The sequence below is a fragment of the Orbicella franksi genome, chromosome 12 (assembly GCF_964199315.1).
Source record: "Orbicella franksi chromosome 12, jaOrbFran1.1, whole genome shotgun sequence".
NCBI classification, from domain to species: domain Eukaryota; kingdom Metazoa; phylum Cnidaria; class Anthozoa; order Scleractinia; family Merulinidae; genus Orbicella; species Orbicella franksi.
This window is the reverse complement of record NC_138156.1, coordinates 15,328,232-15,348,427: the sequence shown is the minus strand read 5'-3', so window position 1 is coordinate 15,348,427 and position 20,196 is coordinate 15,328,232. Positions and strand designations below refer to the sequence as shown.

Sequence of the window (20,196 nt, the reverse complement as noted above, 5' to 3'; positions counted from 1 at the left end):
GTTATAATTATTCTTGTCTCTTGTATTGTTATAAATTTCATAAACCAACAGTTTGATTGGTTCTCATGAAAGGCATTTATTTTCAGGAGTTCATTCAAACACTAAATGAGCCTATGATGAGGAAGCTGTGCATAAGGAGTCTATGCCAGGGAGTTGGCAGCATGGACTATATCCATGGTCTACTCATTGCTGAGGATGACCTAGATGGTGATGAAAATGAATCCACAAATTTGGCTCCATCTTCAATTGCCACAGAGCTCACTCCAACTGCAACTGCAGCAGCTAGCCCTGAACCAGGCCCATCCCCTGCAGGTAGCTCTTCACCATCATGGTGCAAGTGTGGTATGTGCACAATTATGCCTCAAGAAGTAGAAAATAAGTGCTGTGGGCAGCGAAGATGCGTAACTATGCACACAAGATTTCAGAAACTTACCATCCATAATAGGGGAAATATCCAGAATGACCAGAGGATAACAGTACCAGATCATTCAGGAAGGCTGGTTAGAGGCAATATGTCCTGGACCATTATGGGTACCTGGGGAAGGGTAAACGGAAGGTATGCCCTTCGTGTGTGGTGAAAACTATTCGCGGGCATCATCCTTCCCAGACCGGTGTTTACATGGGATTTGGGCAAGAGTAATCAACAGCAGGCTGCAATAAGCCATTTCCAAGTTCCTTCTACCTCTGTTTCACAATGAGTCCTGGTGCTCACATTTTCAGATGGAAATGAGTTGGTTTTGAAAGACAATAGGTGTGCAAGGAAAAATAATTTCCATATGAAAGGTTGTGCATTAAGACTCATCTTGAAACAAAGGAAAATAGCTTATTGGAAATGGGCCATTGCTTATATATTATTTGTGAGAAAATGCATTGAATGGAGGGTTGGATTTGTTTTATTGGCGTGCAAGGGTTGAAAATAGGGCGCAGTATTTATTTCAGTGTCAAAAGTAATTTTCTGTTGCAGTTAGTTTTGTACTACTATGTCCAAAAACCTTGACCACTTTGTCAGCTAATCATAAGTAAATCAAAAAACAAGTGTCTTGTTCACATATGCTTTGTTTTTTTTTCCAGCGACATGTATTTCCTTCGACTTATGAGGGGTTCATTAGATTGTTTTTGTCTGTTTTGGTTGACCATAGTGGCAACACTCAATTGAAAACTGCTCGGATATTGGTTGTGTTGATAAGATCAGTTTCAATGTGTTTGCATCTTCTAAGATTTGCTCACAATATCATGCATTTTGGATATTCCATGTCCCCATCCCAAATTTAGTGCTGTCCAAACGTATAGACTGAAATAAAATTTTGTTCTTCCCTAGAATGCGTGTCACTAAGCCAGAGTCTCTTTCATACTTTGTTGAATATCACTCTAATTATTTTGTAAATTTTGGCATATATAATAAACAGATAATCAAGAATCAGGGGATCAAGAGCAATTTTCTCTAGGGCTTTGAAGTCTTTATCCTGCCGATCAAACCAAGGAAGCTAATGGTCCTCCAACTCCCTGTGGTCGCAAGCACCCCCGCTCCAATCATGTACATCACAAACATGGTGGAGTAGTCCAAACCAAGTACTCTGTACAAGGCAAATGATAAACAATGAAATATAATAACAGAAAACCAGTGAAAGCCTAAGCTGCACACTGCAATTCCTTTTCAAGTGTTTTGTCTGCCATGAACACTTGTTATACCTTCATTATTTCCAAGACATCATCATCAGTAGTTGTTTCACTGGCTTTGCAGATGTTGGCACAGTGCCAGAAGTGGAGGATGATGTGATCAGCCCATGCTTGAATTTTTTCCATATCCTTTAGATGAGCAACCTACAGTACATGAACATAACATGATTTTTTCGACATAAACATTGCAAATCAGATTTCCAATACACAAATGTCTCACACTTGCTTTAGGGTTATTACTGATTCTGGCATTAAACATTTTTTCAATCAACTGCCACAGTAAAATAAGCAATACTACTGTGTACTCAGTAAACAAGAAGTTGAAAAAATAATTGCTATAAAGAACCGAAAGCTTCGCAATTTTTATAAAAGATGGGAGCTTAATTTATAATTTATATACATTTAATTCAAGGAAAGTTATGGAAGTCCGCAGGATAATTGTTAGGTTAAATAATTTTTTCTACCATTTAGTTTGTTATTTAAACTTGTAAGGGAGTTAATTGGGCATCTGCACATCTGTGCAGTATGCGTCACAGTGTAGTGTAACAAAAAACCTTTTTAATGTAAATATTGTATACTTCTATTGTAATTAGTCTAAGCACCTTATTGTAAGTTGAGTAATGTAACTGTTGTAATGTAAGTGATTAATTACAAAGTATTATCACTGCACTGGTGAGTTAAAGAAATAGGCCTCAGTTGCCTAGAACACCTCAGTTCCTGCAAAAATATAGTGGGAGCAAGAGGAATTTGATGTCCCACTGGGAAAGTGGATTTGAGCTTTTTGTTCTGCCCTAAGGGTACATTACAAAGTACAGTAATGCTTACCAAGTAATTGCTTGATTGTAGATGAGGCATCAGTGACAACCTCAACAATATTTAAGGACGCTTGCAAATTCTGAAGAGCATTTTGAAGTGCTTGCTTTTCCATGTTACTAGAGGCCAAACTAACATGCCGCTTGTCTCTGACCTCTATCTCTAGGATATAACCACTGACAAGCTCCATTAAAAAATAACAGAGATTCTTGGCAGTGTGCCCAGGAGAATCACACTGCCCATCCCCCAAACCACTACCTCTTTACCCAGAAATTTGTGTTCCAACAACCCCCTCTGCCAGTCCCACCACTCATTTATAGCAGGAATGAAGTATAGCCTCTGCATCCTATAGAAGGTGGAGTCTGAAATGAATGCCAGACCAAGAAAATTTGCCATCTATTCCACTTTGGCAAAGTTGTTGCCAGAAAGCATTATGTTTGCAGCAGCTTGCAGATTATTACAAGAGGTGCCATTTTGACCCTTTGAAGATGAAAATGTCCCTTTATGCCCCGCAGAACAAGCCCACTTTATGACAGCGCTGGGGCCATTAAGGTGGTGTTTGATGGCTGTTTCCTGTGTGCAACCAGGCTGCTGGCATTTCTTAAACACATCCAGTAAAACATCCAAAGAACAGATAACTTTCGTTTGTCTCACAAGGAACAGTTCCTCCTTCAGTGTGTTTTACTGCACCGATCTACTCAACTTAGGATAAGTTTGACCTGGGGCAGCCAATGGAGCTACATGTACAGCTTGTAATGGGGCAGCTGATGGAGCAACAGCTTGTAGTGGAGCAGCTGATGGAGAAACAGCTTCCAGTGGTATGGCTGATGGAGCAACAGCTTGCAGTTGGTAAGCTGATGTAGCGACAGCTTGTAGTGGGGCAGCTGATGTGGCAACGACTTGTAGAGGGGTAGCTGACAGTGCAACAGTTTGTTGAACAACGCACATAGAGTCCCTAGAAAAAAACCAAAATAAACATTAGGAAATTTACTTAAATTTCATATTGTAAACATTGTTATCAATGCATTAACATAATTAATCAATACCATCACCAACTAACATGAAGTGTACTGGACAAAAAACAATACACCGTAAGTAGGTTGGGCATTGTATGTACTTTATTTAATAATTAAGCTGTGATACGATGTAAATATACTGCTAAAGGAAATTATCACATTCATTTCTTGAAAGATATGAATAACTTACTCCCTGTTATCAACATCAGACACATTACTGGAACAATCAAACTGTTTGCAGTCATCCTTTAGCTCATCTAAAGCATCTGCTAATGCATCTGCTAATGTCCTATAGACAGAGATGCAATTAATTAGTCTGTTAATGTGACATTTAAGAAGTAAAGAGGCATGGCCAGGTTAAATTCTGATGAGGGACATGGCCAAAAAAGTAATGACAACACAGGAAATGAAATTGTGACAAGAAAAAACATGGCTCGCCAAAGTTATGACAATAAGAGCAAGGTAGAAAAATAAAAATAAAACACTGACATGTGACACAATGAACCCCCCCTAGCAAAGGGTCAGTAAAGAATGGTACCAACACATTCTTTGACCCTAATGAGTGTCATTGATGCCTCACATCAATGATGTATTTATAATATTGTAACTGCACTGCATGCATGGATGTAGCGGACATAATACTGAAGTGGGATAGCTATGGTTGTTCTGAATGGTCTTGTGCATGTACAGTTTCCTCTGTGTGGTCATCTGATTCTCTCTCAGACATTGAGTCATCTGTATCCTGATACTTTTCATTGTCAGTTTGAAGGATGATTGACCCATCAGCAACCTGATAAGTGCTATGGTTTGCAGAATACTCTGAGATACCAGTCACATCAACATCACTTTTGGACAGAGAAAGCTTATTTAAGGCCTGTAATTATTTGCAGGGGTGACTCTCTTCTTTGCATGTATGATGCTTGCAATGCAAAGGGGAAAGAAACTCTGTATGTCTATTTGCACAGGGCAAATCTATGGGTTCCACTGCTCCATCATTCTTATTTCTAATAATTATTATTATATTGCTCAAGTTGCACATGAATGAAGGCAAGAAACAAAAAGAAACACACAAATGAATCAAGGCTAAAGAAACAAAATTAAAAATCGAACATACCTTATATTAGCAATCTCCAAAGACGGATTGGGTGATTGGACAGGAGTAAACATTGGTTTTATGGGGGTCGAGGATGACAGGGGCTGTCCTAATTTTACAGAAAAACAAAAACAGCAGAAATAATATTAATGGTCTCCAGTTATTTACCGACTTCACACAAAACTTTGGGCAATAACTATTTCAAATCATCAAGAGATGTACCACACAATAAAGACAAAGTAGGCAATTCAATGGATGAAAAAACCCACCTTCAATATAGCGTCTGTGTTTGGACGAAGCAGGGTCTCTCTCTTCCAATCTCTTTCTCTTCGCGCACGATACGACTGGGTCTTTCTCCCTACAACAAAAGCATTATGATTAAAACTAATAATACGACATTCAAAACAGTTTGCGTAAAAAACATGAAATTCAAGTAAACAGCAGTAGACGAAACTGACCTTCTTTGCCATTCAAGTGAGAGAAGATGACTTTCAAACTTGGAGTCACTCGAGTAACCACACTTGATCTTAGAAGACACCCATGATGAGTAAACAATGTTATCTAGGTTAATCTGTCAGTGTCCTCTTTGCCAACTTCTATCACACTCCTCTTTAGATGAGTATATTTGCTTTTGTCCACTTCCAGGTCGAAGGCCGTCGCAACCAGACATGATCACCCATCAACTGGCTTCTAAAATTGGCCACCGGCAGCAACATGTTGCAAATAAATTGACAAACATAAATTATAAAGACTGCTTCAACTAACAACTTCATTTTCTGAGAGATCTAAGCATGGATGGCAATGATACAAGGCGATATAAAACAATGATTCCACTCCACAACGAAATTGAAAAAACTTGCCAGTTTAACCAAAACACTAGAGCGTTACTGCGCATGCATCACTTTCGTGACACTGTTCCTTTAAAGACACCAACCTGGGAAGAACAGTTGTGGAGCAACCAAGACACTTCCACTTGTAAGCCCAGCACACCTATGCCCAAGCCCCACTAAGTTCTGTCATCAGGATATTCACTGACAACCCACAAACTAGGTCAACACACAATAAAAGTGATGGACTACCCATGACAATTAAGAGTGGCAGTGTTGTAAAGAAACTATCTAAACTGGACTTATGAACCTTGTTAGAGACCTGATGGAGCATTTTAGTTCAGCCTTGTAGACTTTTGTTGTGTTATGCTCAGCTAAGTTTTTTCTGTCTGATATATTCCCCCACTGTTTATACCATCCGGGAGGCGCGGTGGCCTCATGGTTAGTGCGCTCGTCTCCGGATCGAGCGGTCCAGGTTTGAGCCCTGGCCGGGGACATTGTGTTGTGTTCTTGGGCAAGACACTTTACTCTCACAGTGCTTCTCTCCACCCAGGTGTGTAAATGGGTACTGGCGAACTTAATGCTGGGGGTAACCCTGTGATGGACTAGCATCCCATCCAGGGGGGAGTAGGAATACTCCTAGTTGCTTCATGCCACAGAAACCGGGACAAGCTCCGGCCTGATGGGCCACTTGGCTCGCATGCAGACTTTACCTTTTTTATCCCATCCATTAGTCCTTTCAAGGTGGAGATGTGAACATATTAGGTCTGAGGTCTATATAGGTCTTGTGCCACAAGGATTGAACCATGTGATAATTTCTTGTAATTTGTTCCAGAGTTGTTTACCATTGTTTACAAAAAGGTACCGGTACATGTACGTTGATTGTGCACAAGACCCACAGAATATCTTTACATTTTCTAGTTTTCCAGACTTCGTGGAGTTAAATAACTCCAGGTCATGAGAACAGAAGTAATGCTGCAGCAGTATACGGAACTGAGCTAGGAACTTAGCTAGCTGTATGCAATTAACAAATGGTATATTGATTCATAGCAAACATGAAATCTTACATTTGACGTTCTATTTACATTTAGGAAGCTTGTTTTGGAGGTGAAGCAAATAGTTTCTCATCTGCGTGAAAGCTCCCAGGGTTCCACTCAGTGTGATTTAAGTGCACAAATAACAGGTACTTGTAATATAATTATTCCCTTGTCAATGGCCATAAGCTAATTGCAGGCTTGTTTTCTGGTTGTAAATATTCAGTTATGAACTTAGTGTTTGCCGCATGATGACTGTTAATTGTCGTGCTCATTCTGTGGCGGGTATATTCCACTGGTTTATTACCAATATGTGTAGACATTCTCCTGACTTTTGCTATCACTCTTCATAGTAATATGCAGGACTTATTATACAGTGTATGAGTACATGTAGTTCCAAAAGTGGAAAAGGAAAGCCCAAAATCCTGCACTCTGATGTGATACTGAGCAGGCAAGATGGGCAGCGGGCTATATTTCCTGCTTGGGATTACCTGCTATGTCTCACAAGGAAATGGTCTTCTTTATTGACCAAGCTTGTTTGGTCAAGATTACTGAATATTGGCCTCTTTCATTCTCTGTTCATGGACCAAAACAAACTTGGCCAATAATTATATCCAGGTGATCTGTGACGTCATTGTGGGAGCCTGGGGAAAGAAATTTTAATGCCGTATCCCATAAACCAACGCACACACCAATTCAATCTGTTTTCGAATCATGGCGGCTTGTCGGCTACCATGCGGGAAGGTTTGCGACATAGAAATCGTTCCATGGAAGAGAGATATTTATTCTAAATTAGACTGAAAGTGAAAGGTCAAAAGCTTACTTACTGGGATGTCTTCTGTGAGTTAAATCCTCGTATGATTCTTTCGGATTTCGTCAGCGCTTGATTCTTTCCCCTGGGAGAGTGTTGAATTTACATGTACATTGAATCAGTGAGTACATTTTGACAACGTACTCAGTTTTATTCTGCGGTGGAAGTGTTGTTAACAGATCTAAACAAGCTAGCTGTCCGGCTCTGAGAAGAGTCAGATCTTTCAGGATTGGATATCTTTCCGTGGGATTTCCATGGACGTGCAAACTTGGTGGGTAAGTTGCCTGTAGGCCTCCATCAGCTGCTCGCTTCAAGGGTGGAATTTTTAGTAGCAGCTCTTTCAACTGGCTGAATTTTGACTCTCTTTGACGTATCAGTCCTACCGTAATCCGGTATGGTGGTTTGTCACTAGCCAGGATACATTGCTCTGTCCATTTACCACTCGATTTCTGGTTGACGTCTGCTTCAATGATAGAACTCTGCGTAGCCAAGTGCCTGCGAACCTTCATCTCCATCTTTTGTTGTGACTTGACATCTAGGACTATGGAATCTTCAGTAATTTCCAAACCAAGAACATCAGAGGCTTTCATAACTATGGAGGATTTTTAGTGTACCAGTAGCCCAAATGGTTCTGGACAGATGATCTTCATGTTGCCCAGTTGGATCTGGTGTTCTGGGGCCTCTGGGATTGGATAAGTGGATTTGGCAGATGAACTGCCAGTAGATAATCTCCTCACCTTACCATCCCCACATGTTCATCTAATAATTTTTAATTTCTTGCCCAGTCAGTGGGTGTTAAATTGTTTTTAGCTCTTTAAGTTGTTTGTAAAAAGCTTGACCACATTTTCTTGTTGTCTCATAGTCATCATTCCCCAACCAAAGGTTACCAGTTAAAACTGTACTTAGTAAATTGTGAGGTTCAGTTAGTTTCACTCCTTACACTGGTTTCTCCTGTCAAATGACGAGACCATTTTAGCCAAGGAAAGCTATCAGTGTAATCCATTAGAATCAGACAATTATTGGCACTTCTCCAAATTCATTGAATTCTAGTAAGACCAATTTGTTTCAGTAATTCTTGGCGGGTGTCATTCAGATGACCAAAAATCTCATCCTTACTTAAAATTGGATTGATGCCAATGGGCCCTTCCAATTTTTTCCCCCACTTGTTTCTCTGTACATTTTGTGTTTCTTTTTGTCCAATTGTAAGTGACCTCACAATTCCACAAGAAAATTCCATAAATGCCGAGTGCTGTTTTCTAAAAACACAAGGCATAACAACATCCTTGAAAAAAGAACCATGGTCAATTTCGAGGAGCTAGTCGCAAGAATAAGGTTTGTTCTTTTGAACTACTTCAGTTAACACTTGCCTCTGATTATAGAAACCAGTGCTTGGTGAGGGCTCTGGACAAAATGGCGCTTGAAGTTCTGGGTATTGCAGGGACAGTTCATTTCTGAACTTGCATAATTTGCTGTGAAAATCGTGAGTTCCAACAGTTCCGTGCAGTACAAAGTCGATGGGTGACACAATTTTGGCAATCCTTGGTAAAACTAAATCCACAAGTTCTTCATCATTCAGACAGTTCAGCAGCTCGCTGACCCTTTGCTTCCTTGAATAAGGATTACTCTCATCTAGAAATTTTTCTGCGCATTGTCTAAATGAAACCCGTTTCCGGGAGGTTGGCAAGCTACCCGGTTTGTGCTCCGGACAAAGACGAAGATGTTTGTTTAAAGTCTTTGTTTTTGTAAAATTTACCAGTTTTGAAATGGGCAATGAAGACGAATTACTGACTCGGCATTAAGCACATTTTCCTTAGCTTGACAAGACATCCAAACAAACAATAAAGAGCCATAATAAAAACAATTAGCCGTCAAAAGAAACAATACTTAAGTACTTTAAATGTTGGATGTCGCCGCGTCAAAATGCCCACAAGAATTGTGCCACCCATGACAATGGAACTGACTTTGAGAGAGCAACGAAGGCTCCATCAAAACTTCTTTAAAATAAGCACACAAAAAAATAAAATTAAGACAAACACACCACTCCCAAAAACCAATAACAGCTTTACTACGAGTAACATTTACTGTTGATAAAGCCAATGTCCAGTACATAACAAAGAAATAAACAAGCTAACTTCATACAACGCAGGAGTACATCGAGCTTACGTTTTGGATTGTCTGCAACGCTCCTCACCAAAAGCTGTCAAAGCATTCAACAATGCAGAGTTTCTCTTCTTGGTAATAACTGCATTGTACAAGCTACCCAGTGACAAGTCTTCTCACTCGTTGATGGTGAAGTATTTTTAAAACATCGAGCTCACATCACGCCGCCCAGCCACCATGATTCGAAAACAGATTAAATTGGTGTGTGCATTTGTTTATGGGATACGGCATTAAAATTTCTTTCCCCAGGCCCCCCGCAATGACATCACAGATCACCTGGATATCAAGCCATGTTGACATCATAATTATCATGTCTGGTCAGTAACCCATACATATAGATTTAGTATATGTATGAACTTAGTTAGTCTGTCATTAGAGAATCTGTTTGGTGGACAGAGGATTGTGGGTTCATCACTCCTATTTTTTTTCCCATGGTCATGACAATACGTATTAAAATTATGATTGCTGTTCAGCTAACTGTCTATCCATATTAATAGCATTTCTTTCTCCTCCCAACATTAGGGGTAACTTTGAAAAGCATGTATCCTTACAAGCTATGTGCATGGAGTAGACTGAAGCTTACATCTAAGGTACTGGACTTACAAGAATTGACTGTATTACTGATCCTCTAAAAATTTGTACACTCCTTGATAGTATTTGTGTCCATTTGTCCTGTCTTACCTGTAACGAATAGGAATGGTCATCATTGTTATAATATATTGTCTTTACCTAAAACCTCAGATACTGAAAAGAATTGTAATAACCACGATTGAACTTGTGTGAAGAATTTTCTTGATCATTATTAACAAGCTCTCTTAATTTGTTTCATAGCTTTCTTGCCATTATGGCACCATTGTACTGGCTTCCATGTTTTACATTGAATCAGTTCATTATAACCATGTTCAAGAAGAGTTCTGTTATTGGTTGGAATATTTTAAGTCCAGGAGAAAAAAAGCAAAAACAGGAGAGGATTCAGAGGCAATATATGTTGACCAGGAGTACATGTAGGTGTCACGGTACACTTTATTATTAAGATTTTGTGCTATGTATTTGGGAAAATGCCTTATTTCTATCTTTTTTATCACACTGCAGAATGGGACAATGATTTACAGACCTGGACCCAGTTGTTCAAAGGCTTATTAGCACTAACCCTTTTATTTTCTGAGAATTATTCGTTTTAGAACATTCACCCAGTCATCAAATTGTAGACAAAAAGAATTAAACTAAATTTGCTTTTTTCAAGCTTTCATATCTGAATTCAAATTTCACTTAACCCAACTCTGAACAACCCGGCCCAGATGTTGAGAATCGGTAATAGAGCACAATGGCTCCCATTTTTGGCCATCAGTAACATGTGGAACAACTGTCAGCCAACTGTTGGCCAACATGTTACCAACACATTACCAACATTTTACTGACACATAAATGACAGTTGGCCAACAGTATTAAGTAGGCCAAAAATTGGCCCAGAACACTTACAGTTGGAAACATTAAAGTGCACCTAACCCTAAAAAGTTTTTTTCACTAGAACGAATCTACTTATTATTTGAAATAGTTCTGCGAAAAAATTTTTGGATTCCGTTAAATCCTTGATTTTCTGTGCCACGACGAAATCTTGAAAATAGCTCCAAAACATCGCCATTTTGTTTCATGACCGAGTTTGAGGAGAATGGGTCCAGCGGCTCTTGTGACGTCTACCCAGGAAGGTTGGATATCTCATTTCCTCTCATTTCCTTCAGGATGGTGCAATACACATTCGAAAAGTGCGCAGAAACGCCTTCCAGAGGTGCTATCGGCTGTTGCAGCAATATTCCAGATCTAAAGAAAGATATACTGTACAATTTACTGACGATGATCGACTAATGGTGCAATAAAGACGTAAACGATGGTTGATTTTGTCGAACCGAAAGAAGCGAACTGAATCTGTGAGAACCATTGAAGAACTCTCACTGGAATTTGTTCCGCAGACTTTCGAACGCTGCTTTCATAAATTTTCTGCTTAAAGCTAACCAGCAATTTGTAGAAATACTACCTACAACCTATATCTTCCAATCCCGCAGTATTTATAACATAACCGGCAAAGTTGTGTGATCCGGTCATGATCAAGAAGCGTTATACTGATATGTAAATAAATCGCAACTGTACGCCACTAACCAACACTTATTTCTCTTTCGATTTAGATGAAAGTCGAAGATTAATCCTCTAGAATTACGTGATAACAAAATTGTTAGACTCACAGAGTTTTTCGAAGGTTTGGAAATCAGCAGTGCGACAAAGATTCTGTGCAATAGCATCGAAAATATGACCGCGTAACATTATCTGCGGACCGCTTAGGGAACACATCCTTTTCGCTTATCCAACGAATTTCACTGCAAACTTTGAGAACAATTTACATTGGTTATTTGGAGTTATGACTTAAAACGTGTGACAATGTGAAATCGGTAATTGTATGAAATGTTTCCTTCCGCCTTGCTTCCCGCAGCTTCAAAAATACAGGTCCAAACAATACGATTTTCAATCGATTGAAGCCACTGTTTTGGAGGTCATCAAGTCTCGAAAACTGCAACACGTATGTCGCTCTTATAAACATGAAGCATTCAACTGAAAGTAAAACACAAACTGGATTTAACAGAACCTTGACAAAATACATTCTCGGTAAGGACAAATGTAAATGGGCTATAAACACGCGTGGGAATCTTATGTTTAGTTGACGAAATTACCATCCAAAGCAGTCCTTGAGTTTTCTTTCCTGCTTTTCGTTTGCCTGCTCCTCCACTTCGTATCTAGCTTTCCATTCCTAATATACAAGCAGCTCGTCCGCAAAGATGTCTTCCCCGTCGTCGCTTGAAATATTGTAAATTGCTCTCAAAGCTCTAAGCAGTGAGTTCACAGTTGTCGAACGTGCTCGATCGAAGTTTATTTCGGAGCCTTCCGAATCGAAACTTAACTCTGACTCCAGTGACGAAAAAGAAATGATTCTGAGACAAAACTTGGACGTTTTAGCCCCAAAATACATCGGAACAATTAGTTTTGTGTTCTATTTTCTCGAGCAAATACAGAGAGTTGACTGAGGCGCTATTGTGTTTAGTTCCTGGGTAGACGTCATCAGGTACTGCTGCCCCAGACTCCCTAAAACGTGGTCGTGAAACACTTAATCGCGACTTTGAAAGGGCATAGAAAATCGAGGATTCAACCAAATTCAAAAATTTCTTCGCCCAAATGCTTCAAATAACGTCTAGATTCATTTTAGCGAAAAAAATTTTGGGGGTTAGGTGCACTTTAAATAGACATCTGTCAATTGTACCTTTCATATATATACCTATTTACTTGATCCAGTTTGAACGGTAAAATAGGCTTGTTTAATCCATCTCCAGTCCATATGTACCAAAACGCTAGTAGTAATATTGTACCTATTTCCTATTTCCTTTTAGTGTACCTTTTTTGCACACTAAAATTGGCTTGTTTTATCCACAAAAGAAGTTTTCCAATCCCCCTATAATGCATTGCAAAACTTTAATCTACAGATTAAAACTTTTCAATATGGCAGACAAATGAAGTAGAATCAATTTGGGCAAGTTCTGCTAGCCTACACAACAAAGTAGGTAACAAGCTATTGAGCGTTATTGTCATGTCTCAACAACAAGTGGAATAAATGTTCAGAGCATGAGGTTCTTAGAATTTAGGCACACAGTGCGTGCATTCCAAAGTTCTTAGTTATTATAAATCATTTTATTATAATTATTTTTTTGCAGATCAAAGCTGCATGTAGGTTGTTTGGCATGGCTTCCAGCAGAACTGGAGGTGACTAACTCCATAGAGGTGACTGATTGCAGCACAAGTATGTTTATTTCCCATCCACATCAGAATGAGCAGCCTTTGTGTTGTGCAGTGCTCACCTTGCTCACTGGAAATGTCAAAATGTCCACACAGGGTAAATCAGTAGCGATACAATATTTCAATATTAGTCTTTCACTTGCTGTAATATAATCTGTAGTAATATAGTGTTACATGTATATATAGCAATATATGTAGTATAGATTGTTTTTGGCATCCATCTGTCTTGGGAGACAACAGAACTCTGTGCCATGATTCATTTTGTGGTTAAGTTGCAGTGCCTGCTGTGGCTGTACAGGCCAATTACAGAGCAGCAGGCTCTGTTGCAGTTGTTGCAGGTGAAATTTGCACCTGGCACTAGGGAGAGGGAATCTGCCCTCTGTCATCTGCTCTCTCTCCTCTCTTCCCAATGCTGTTCTCTGAGCTCCTTGCTCCACTGGATGCATGTTTTCACAGTCCTTCTCCAGTCACTGCGGTCTAAGTATAGAGTAGGCAGGTACAAAAGTCGGACCGGATTAGCTTAGATCGACAGTCTGGGTCAGATTGAATTGGTGGATCAACCTGGATCATGAAAGAAATAAAATTAATGCAAATTGCAACTTTTGCCCATTTGAAATTGGTTAAAATTCCATTCAAAAATAGGCCAAATCAAGAAAGACTTGCTACGTGTACGTCTCTGTGTGTTGTCAAGCCGCCATTTTGTATTCTTAGAGCCAGTTCCTCTCAGATCAGGTTGCAAACTTGTGTCAAGCACTGGGTTGTGTGGGATGACCATTTGACTTTTGTGGGGTTGGGGGTGATTTAAAAAATTCTTGTAAGCATACTTGTACTAAAAAAAATTCATACGCATGACCACTGCAGAAAAACATGTTGTACTCATTCAGTGAGCCGAAAAAAAGCATGTTACATGGAGAACAAAATTATATGCATACACAGAATAATCATACAGTCATGTCCATCTATCTATCGTAGAGTGTAAAATGGGGTCAATGGACCTTCCGTTCACAGTTCGTGACATTTGTACATTTGCCACTCTCTTTGCAGTCTCTAGACCTTTCTTTGCTTCACACGTGTATATGACAGGCCTTTCATGTTGTGTTATATGAGCAAATATATACATTCTAAATGACTAAAACTATCATTTTGTTGCAAGGATGCAAATTCATTGAGAAAGATGGCCTAGATTTTCCCTTCATCACTTCATCTGGGTCCATGATTGATGGAAGAAGAAGAAGAAGGAAGACTTTATTTAAGTGTCAAAGAGTATTTAGCTTTTAAACAAACTAATTGGGAATTTACAAATTAAAATAAATCTTGGCTACAAAAAATTAAAATCATGTGCAATTTAATTTGGGAAAACCTTAATAACTAACTAACTAACTAACGAACGAACAAACAAACGAGCTAACTAAATCAATAAATAGAATATATGAACTTCATATGATATCAGGACATATAAGATATCAAATAATATATAAAAAATAATGTAACATTTATGGCGGCCTAGCAGCCTACTTTATGTGACATTTGTCACAATTATCTGTTGTAAGTCAGTTAGGTCTTTGCTATTGCTACTATTGTTAAAACTTTTAACATTGGGTTTCTCTCTCTCTCTCACTATGGTCTAATTCATTCCAAAGATGGGGCTCAAAATATTGTAAGGAATGTTTTCCATAATGAACTGTGTGAAAATGTGGAATATGAAAATCAAGGTTTCTCAGACTATATTGTTTTTGGGCAGTATCAAATTTTTCTGTTAGACAAGTTGGTGCAAGTCTGTGGATATCGATGGATGGATGGACATGAGTTTGCAACTTGATCTGAGAGGAATTGGTACTAAAAATACAAAATGGCGACTTGACTACACAAAGAAACGTAGCGAGTCTTTCTTGATTTGGTCTGTTGTTGAGAGGAATTCTAACCTTCAAATGAGTAAAAGTTTCAATTTCCTCTCTTATTGTGTTATTATTTTATGATCCAAGTCGATCCGAGTCGATCTGAGTTGACCCAACTAGAGCTGTTAGTCCGAGTTGATCCAGTGGCTGTCTTTTGTACCTGCCCGTAGAGATTTGAAAACATTTTGTCTTTTGAAAAGATGAGTATTTACACAAGGTGCTGCTCACTTGGATTTGTACATGTAATTGTTTCACACCAGTCATGCATTATTTTGAAGTGAGTCTAAAACATACATGTATGCAGCAATATGTGTAACAGCTAGGTAAAAAATAGAAAGTTTTACTGCTGTGAGGGTACAATGTAATGTAGTAAACATTTCTAAAATTAATATGATTGTCATTTGTCTGCTGTCTTCTGTACAGATATGCATCATGTGAGGACAGGAAGAGAGCTGAGGTATATATAGGGCTTAAACAAAAAAATATTTTTTCATCAGTGCAGGCTCTCTGTGTAATCAGAACTATGCTCAGTCTATACTGTTGTGTAACATTTTAATGCACGAGTCTTGTTTTCAGCACCAGTATAAGGTTAGAAGATGCATATCTGTATATGGACAAGAGTCAGAGTTTGTTACCAGAAGGTTCCACCAATAAGTTACTGTCCACTACTGTACAAGACAATACATCTCTTCTCCCAAGTTCTTCACGACATGTCTGGGGTAGAGTGTTAGCTCTTGGATGCTGCAAAATTAAGGTAATATTAAGAGTAGTAGTAGTGGTACTAGTAGTGAAACTTTAGTTAGCCAGGGTGGGTGTGGAAAAACCCTGGGCCCAGACTCCATGGGCTAACCTATGAACTTCCCTATTGGCCACCCTCCCAAAAAAGAATTACTAGGTTAATTATTAATTGCTAATTAATTATTTCATTTAAAGGAACAAATTGTTTTCACTTGTGAACCAAGGTCTTTAAAAACAAGACTTAAAGTGGTTATGTTTTGTGTGTGTCAATGCCAACCTTGGTAAGTGTTGTGCAAGACAATAGAATTTTTACAAGGTAAAGGTATAAATCGGGCATGGTTTAGGTGTTAGCCAACATCAAGATGAGAGATATGTCCACTTGAGGGACATACCATCTGACTTCCTGTGAGGTCCTGATTGCATGATGGTCACATTTTTGACCAAGCATTTGTTTGTTGTTTTAACCAACAAAAAAGGAAAAAAACAGTCCTTACAGAAAACAGAGAACATTTGGATGATCATACTTATGATGGACAATCTGTCAGGAAAAACGATAGCATCTACAAAGCTAACAACAAGAACATGTACCTTTAGCCTATTTTGTTTGGCTAAGATCATTACAGTTAACTGACGAATATATGATCTTTATTTTCAGTTTGGAGCTTTCCTCCACAGGCTGTTTAGTTGTACCTATTAGTGCTTTTATAACCCTTTTTTTGTTTCAAAAAAGCCGTCAAAAATGACTGGGGAATTGACTGTGGCTGTTTTTATTTATTGTACCACATAAGACCCTTGTACATGCTCAATCTATGTACCACATTTCTCCTGAATGGTAGACTACTACTAGAAATGACAGTGATTGTTCTGTATTATAGCGGAGCTTTGGCGGCCCGCCAAGCGAAGCCCCCTACTCATATAGAAAAGAAAAGGAAACCCATGAATTGATTTTCTCATGGTTATCATGGCTAGTAGTATAGCCTCTTCCAGGTGTTCAGTTAGTTGGGGCGAAGCGTGAAAAACGGTGCGTGAAAAAATAAAAAAGCGTGGTGATGAGAGGAAGCGAAAGAATGCCTGTGGGCAAACTTAACAAAAGCTCCTTCTGCCCACTAATAGACCACCTACAGGGACCCATAACATGACTGCCAGCTTGTGGTTTTCAGTTGTCGACCTTATTTTGAATGCTACTTAGCAACATGTCCACGGAATATTTCAAACTTTTTCCCTCGAAAGCCAATACTTAGAAACTTAAAAACATACCTTGCAATAGAAATGAGCCTAAACAAAGTGTAAACATGGCATGGCAAATCACAGAGGTGTCAAACTCTGCGAAGTGAAAGGTTGAGATACCGAAAACAGAACGGCAAATGTACAGATGTCACAAACCGGAGAAGTCGTATGGGCTCGTCAACCCATTTTACACACAAACTGGTAATTTCCATTCTTTGCAGCTTCTTCATCAATACCTAGTGTCGTTGCTGCAGCTCTGATTTTGTTCAACTGTTCAACTTGGTCTTTCATTATGGCCACTATAGCTAGACAAACCATCACCATGATCATGGAGACGACACCGTCTTTTACATTCATTGCAGATATTACTTGTGGATAGAGTTGAAAGATTACTCTTTCCAAAACTGGTGGGAAGGATTGCAAAAACATCTTTGCCATTGACCATATTTTTTATGCAATCCTTCTGTTCTTCTTGAAGGCATTTCACATAGGGAAAATCTTTTAGCATGTTGTTTATTGCAGATTTGAACACCACGCCACTCATTGAAAGGTCTCACTCATCTGCTTCAGTAACGCTCGAGTGTTGACAAAACCTGTCAAAATTGACCAGTCAGAGGGTATATCAGATACTGGTATACCGGAGCGACCTTTTATTAAGTTTGCCCACAGGTGTACTTTTGCTTCCTCTCTCTGCACTTTTTTGATTTTTTTGCATGCTGTTTTTCGCGCTTCGCCCCAACTAACTGAATGCCTGGAGGAGGCTATACCGCTAGCCATGATAACCATGAGAAAATCAATTAATGGGTAAGTAAGGGGCTCCCGCTATAATATAGAGCAATCACTGTGCCCCAACTAGCTGAATGCCTGGAAGAGGCTACTAGTAGTATTGCTTGTGGGGGGGGGGGGGGGGGTATGCACAACAGCAATGATGGAGTTGCCCAAGATAGCAGCCATACTCCAGCTGTTAGGTTGACAGAGACATGCAACCTTGATTTATAGCATCCTTTTTTGATATTGGACATCCATGTTATGGTCAATTGACACCTTTCAGTACAAAGTATCTGCTGACCAGTATCATGTGACCATATCGCAGGCTCAAGTTTAGAGCTCATCGAGGTCACATGATTGTGTTTTGAAGTTGACCAAGTGCTGGTTTTTGATCGGATCGCGGGCTCATGCTGGGTTAATTTGTTGTAAACAGGGCCAGGTTTGCACTTAAGGTTACTGTAGACCTTCAAGGGCTATTTTGTCCAAAATTATGTTTTTACACCAAATTTAAGACTTCTACTTTATCTGAATTTTGCAAAAAAAATCATTTTAAGAACTTTAAATGTGAATGAGTTATCCAGAATAACATAAATTTTTTAAACAAGTCAATGAACTGCAAACTGTGATAAGCCAATTAAAATGCATCAACCCTTGAGTTGAGCAGTAACAATTTTTGTGGCAACCAATCTCATCCGTGGAGTCTAATTTTGCTTCTTTTGTTTATCCCTTACGTCTTGCAATTTCTCGCACAGAAATCTTCACTTTTGTTAATTGTTTTCATCTCTTAAGTGATAGACTAGGCGATTTTGCACGGTCTTCGCGTTCCCACATTTGAACAGAAGTGCAAATCGCAAGGATCCACAAACGAATGTTTTGTCGATGCCTTGTTCTAGCTTCTTCTGGCACAGAAGTTGATTGCCACAGAATTATCGAGGAATTTAATCGCTGATGTCTGACAAGGCAGCTTCTCCAAACGATCCTTTCCTCTGCTTTGAAGAGTGTTTTTCCATGTCCTAGTAAAACAAATAGGCTGATGAAATGTGCATTTAGCATTTTTTTAAAAATGTGCAAATATCCTCTCTCAACTCGGTAGGCCTGTTCATGGCTATTCTGCTATTATTCCTCTTTTTTTTATGAATTCCAGAAAGGAAACAGAAAGGCAAACACTGCATTTCAGCAAATGGTTTTTAAATAATAAGTACATGCATGGTTTAATAAAACAAATGAAAAAAAAAGAAACAAAACAAGAAAGAAATATTAAGTCTTTGTTCGAGGGTAAAAATTTAGTTATTAATGCTAATTAATCAATAATAATTACACTAGTAATTTCTTTATGGGAGGGTGGCCCATAAGGTAGCCCATGCTGGGTATATAGCTAAGAAGAATTTTAAAACTTCAATAAATGTGTTTTCCTTGCATAGTTTACTACTGAACTCATGGACACTATGAAGATACCAGCCAGTGTTAGGGTGAGTGGTGAAGCGAGCTCATTGGCTGTGGAGTGGTCACATGATGTGTGCAGATTCTTGCTAAAGTGGTTCAAGCTGAATCCATTTAAATCTTCTGAAGAAGCTGCAAAGGACATCCGTACCATAGACCAAAGCATTGGTATGCCACTTATTGAAATTGATTTTAGAAGTTTCTCTACTATTTACTTGTTGGGTTGGTCTTTCAATTGAGTTGTGTTTGTACCTCTAACATGTAAGAGATCTTTGGAGGTTTTGAGCAGTTGTAAATCCAGGAGGCTTAATAACCCGTTTTGTGGTCTTATGCATTTTATGCATACAGACCACAAAGTCAGAGGCTGATCTTGAGTGTAGTCAGTCACTTGGAGGACAAAATGACACGTGACAGATCTCTGGGAGTATAAATAGTCCGGCAGGTAGACTGGTTACTAGTAATTGCGAATCATTGTTTTCAAGTTGTTCTGTCAGCCATTGCTTCTCATGTATCATTGTCATACTGTGTAATTGGAGCCATTTTACCTGTTTTGTGAAAATTTTGAAGAGCTTTCCATCACAAATTAGTTGTAATTGTTCAGGGTAAGTTATTTCTATTTCAAAATCGCTCTGTCGTGCTGTTTATGATTGGTTTTCTTCCTTTCATTTTGAAAATTAATTGTGCTGCCTTGTTTGTTCTTTGTTATTTCATTCAGGTTTTGCTGAGTGAGTTTCCTCAGCAATACGGGAGTTGTTTGCTCATGCAAGCCAACTTATCTAGACTCTTATCTAGAGGCTTGTGTTTAGTGCAGATTGCACTGAAACTAATATGCTTGTGCAAGCCCACATTTATAGGCTTGAAAT

General features: G+C 38.9%; 2 protein-coding genes and 1 pseudogene across 9 annotated transcripts in view; 1 reads left to right on the top strand and 2 right to left on the bottom strand.

The window, feature by feature from the left end:
* LOC145462359 (bridge-like lipid transfer protein family member 2) overlaps positions 1-20,196 on the top strand; it is a 274,690-nt gene that overhangs the window by 60,893 nt on the left and 193,601 nt on the right. For 6 of the 8 annotated variants that reach the window (XM_081445856.1, XM_081445860.1, XM_081445857.1 and 3 more), the window contains exons 12-18: positions 6,518-6,609; positions 9,954-10,021; positions 10,263-10,435; positions 13,184-13,362; positions 15,584-15,617; positions 15,737-15,914; positions 19,315-19,501. In XM_081445856.1, the coding sequence (XP_081301982.1) occupies positions 6,518-6,609; positions 9,954-10,021; positions 10,263-10,435; positions 13,184-13,362; positions 15,584-15,617; positions 15,737-15,914; positions 19,315-19,501 (911 nt within the window). Of the gene's footprint in view, positions 1-86; positions 3,340-6,517; positions 6,610-9,953; positions 10,022-10,262; positions 10,436-11,984; positions 13,030-13,183; positions 13,363-15,583; positions 15,618-15,736; positions 15,915-19,314; positions 19,502-20,196 lie in introns of those variants that run through there. The other 2 variants (XM_081445861.1, XM_081445862.1) reach the window with 2 other exon arrangements.
* The window catches only part of LOC145462449 (cyclic GMP-AMP synthase-like receptor 2), a 266,104-nt gene that overhangs the window by 69,977 nt on the left and 175,931 nt on the right, over positions 1-20,196 (bottom strand). The gene's annotated exons all lie outside the window — the stretch shown is intronic.
* On the bottom strand, positions 8,031-9,941 carry LOC145462440 (uncharacterized; annotated as a pseudogene).